At 39.3% G+C, this 2,579-nt stretch overlaps 1 protein-coding gene across 5 annotated transcripts in view; it reads left to right on the forward strand.

Annotated features, from left to right (window-relative positions):
- The window catches only part of TMEM50A (transmembrane protein 50A), a 24,291-nt gene that overhangs the window by 16,630 nt on the left and 5,082 nt on the right, over positions 1-2,579 (forward strand). For 3 of the 5 annotated variants that reach the window (XM_011977899.1, XM_011977902.1, XM_011977900.1), the window contains one exon: positions 1,471-1,531. The exons of 1 other annotated variant lie outside the window; for it this stretch is intronic. In XM_011977899.1, the coding sequence (XP_011833289.1) occupies positions 1,471-1,531 (61 nt within the window). Of the gene's footprint in view, positions 1-1,470; positions 1,536-2,579 lie in introns of all 5 variants that reach the window. One more of the 5 variants, XM_011977901.1, reaches the window with a different exon arrangement.

Genomic DNA, 2,579 nt, shown 5'->3' on the forward strand with positions numbered 1-2,579 from the left:
AAAAAAGGGAAAAAAATTACCTTTTTAATCATAGGAATTGCATAATACTTGTTCATTATAGAAAACTAAGAATGTAAAAGAACTCAAAAGAAGAAAATGAAATTACTGATAACTTTCCCAGATACAACTATTAATACAGAGCCCCTTTTAACCGGAATGTCTTTATCTCATAATTTTAGGCTATTTTCTTGAAAACTTCTGGAGCAAGGTTATGTTTTGAGAATTATTAGCAGATCTATAATTTTATAAAGTTGGCTTTATAACATTTTTAGAAGCCATTGTAGTGGTAATGGTTATTTTAACGTGAAATGGTGGTGAAGACCTATGCAAACCATCTGTTATGTTAATCAGATTAACCAAAGCTGTTCTGAAATGAGAAAAATGTGACAGTTCACCTATTTATTGTGCCTCTGTCAGTGAGCAGTCATTGACAATTCCGGTAGAAATTTATGAGAATTTCAACTTCATTTCTAGATACAGTCAGAAAAAAAATGTTGCTCCAGCAGTCCTTCCAATCTTAGTTAATGGCTGGCTACTCTATCTTTCCATGTGTTTAGGCCAAAAGCCGTAGATGGTGAAGGCCTGTCAAAGATGACACTTGTCTTCCTCCCATGCCCCACATCCAGTCTATCTGCAGATCCTGTTGACTGTGCTGTAAAATATATCCTGAGTCTAACCACCATTTACCATCCTCCATTGCTACCACCCTGGTTCAATCCATCATAATTTCTCACCTGATTTCCTGGAAGAGCCTCCTAACTGGCTTCTGTTTCCTCTCTTGCCTCCTTTAATCTACCCTCAGCACAGCAGCCAGAGGGATCCTTTTAAAATATGTCAGCTCAGATCACTTTTCTGCTCTCAACCCAGTGGCTTCTCATCTCACTCAGAGTAAAAATCAGAGTCCTCACTGTGACAGCCAGGTCTCCACCGCCCAGCTGCCCTCTTTCTTTACCCTTTTCCGGCTCTTCCCTCTTGTGCCTATGTGGCTGTTCCTGTAATACACTGGCATGCTCCCTCAGGGCGTGTGCATGGCTTCTGCCCTCACTTCCTGCGTGTCCTTGCTCCAGTGTCACCTTCTCATGGGGTCTTCCTGGCCACCTGTGTCCGATGTCACACTACACTTCGGTACCTTTCCTACATTATTTTATCTTCTTTTTATTCAGTATGTTCTCTGGTTCCATGAGGGCAAAAAAAATTGTACCTGTTTTGTTTATTGCAGTATCCTCAGCATTAAATAGGGCCAGCATACTGTATGCCCCCAGTAAATGTTTGTTAAATGAACGAAGGGAGCTATCATTTACTAAAGCCATGCTAGACTCTGTCACACATTATGTCATTTTAATACTCAAGCCAACCCTGATTCCAAGAAAAATCAATTCTTCTAGGCAGGAAAACTGGTATTTGCCAATATATCTGAATCTAAATGTTTTGAGATCATAACCTTCTGAACACTGCAATTATTTTTTACAGAAAAAGACATAGTATACCCTGGAATTGCTGTATTTTTCCAGAATGCCTTCATCTTTTTTGGGTAAGTTTATTTTGCATTATCTTACCTTTTTTTTAAAAAAAAATAGCTTCTTTATATCATTTGCTATATTTAGTTGCTTAATTACTCATCCAATACCCCTCCCCCATGATATTTTCATAAAACATGAAGAGTAAGGTTGAGAAGGATATTTTAAATAGATGAGTTGGTTTGCTGCCAACCTTAGGAGCATATATTAATTTTTAAGATTGCTACCACACCCCCTTTTAATGAGTGAGTAACTATGATTCATGAAGATTTAGTTACATAACACTGGTGATGTTCATTTTAAACTTAGATCTCTAACAGTTGCTTTAAATGAAAGCCTGCCTAAAACCATTTATCCTTAAATTTTGGTTTCTGATATATTTTATAGTTCTGTCCTTGATATTGTAGAATTTGTGAGATTTGAAGTGTGGAGGAAAAGCCCATTTTTTATCCTTCCCTTTCAATTACAAATGAAAAGATGATGAAAACCTCTAAAAACTTCAAGGCTTTTATCAATAATCTTCTCTGATGTTCATCTTTCCTAGAAATTTAGGGCCTGCCCTTTACCCATACTGTTCCTCCAACCACTACCATCCCCTCCAGCCCCCATAACCTACCCCCGTCACTGGCCGAAAAACCCTACAAACAAAATAGCTCAACAGCTCTTAATCCTCTGCATCAGGAGCTTTGTTGGTTTTTGGTTTTTGGTTTTTGTTTGTTTGTTTGTTTGTTTGTTTGTTTTCGAGACGGAGTCTCAGTCTCTCACTAGGCTGGAGTGCAATGGCACGATCTCAGCTCACTGCAACCTCTCCCTCCTGGGTTCAAGCAATTCTCCTGCCTCAGCCTCCCAAGCAGCTAGGACTACAGGCACACACCACCACGCCTGGCTGTTTTTTTTGTATTTTCAGTAGAGACAGCGTTTCACCATGTTGGCCAAGATGGTCTTGATCTCCTGATCTTGTGATCTGCCCACCTCGGTCTCCCAAAGTTCTGGGATTACAGGTGTGAGCCACTGCGCCCGGCCTGCATCAGGAGTTCTTTTTTTTAAATAAAAAAAAAAAAA

This window comes from Mandrillus leucophaeus, unplaced genomic scaffold (assembly GCF_000951045.1).
Source record: "Mandrillus leucophaeus isolate KB7577 unplaced genomic scaffold, Mleu.le_1.0 Scaffold185, whole genome shotgun sequence".
NCBI classification, from domain to species: Eukaryota; Metazoa; Chordata; class Mammalia; order Primates; family Cercopithecidae; genus Mandrillus; species Mandrillus leucophaeus.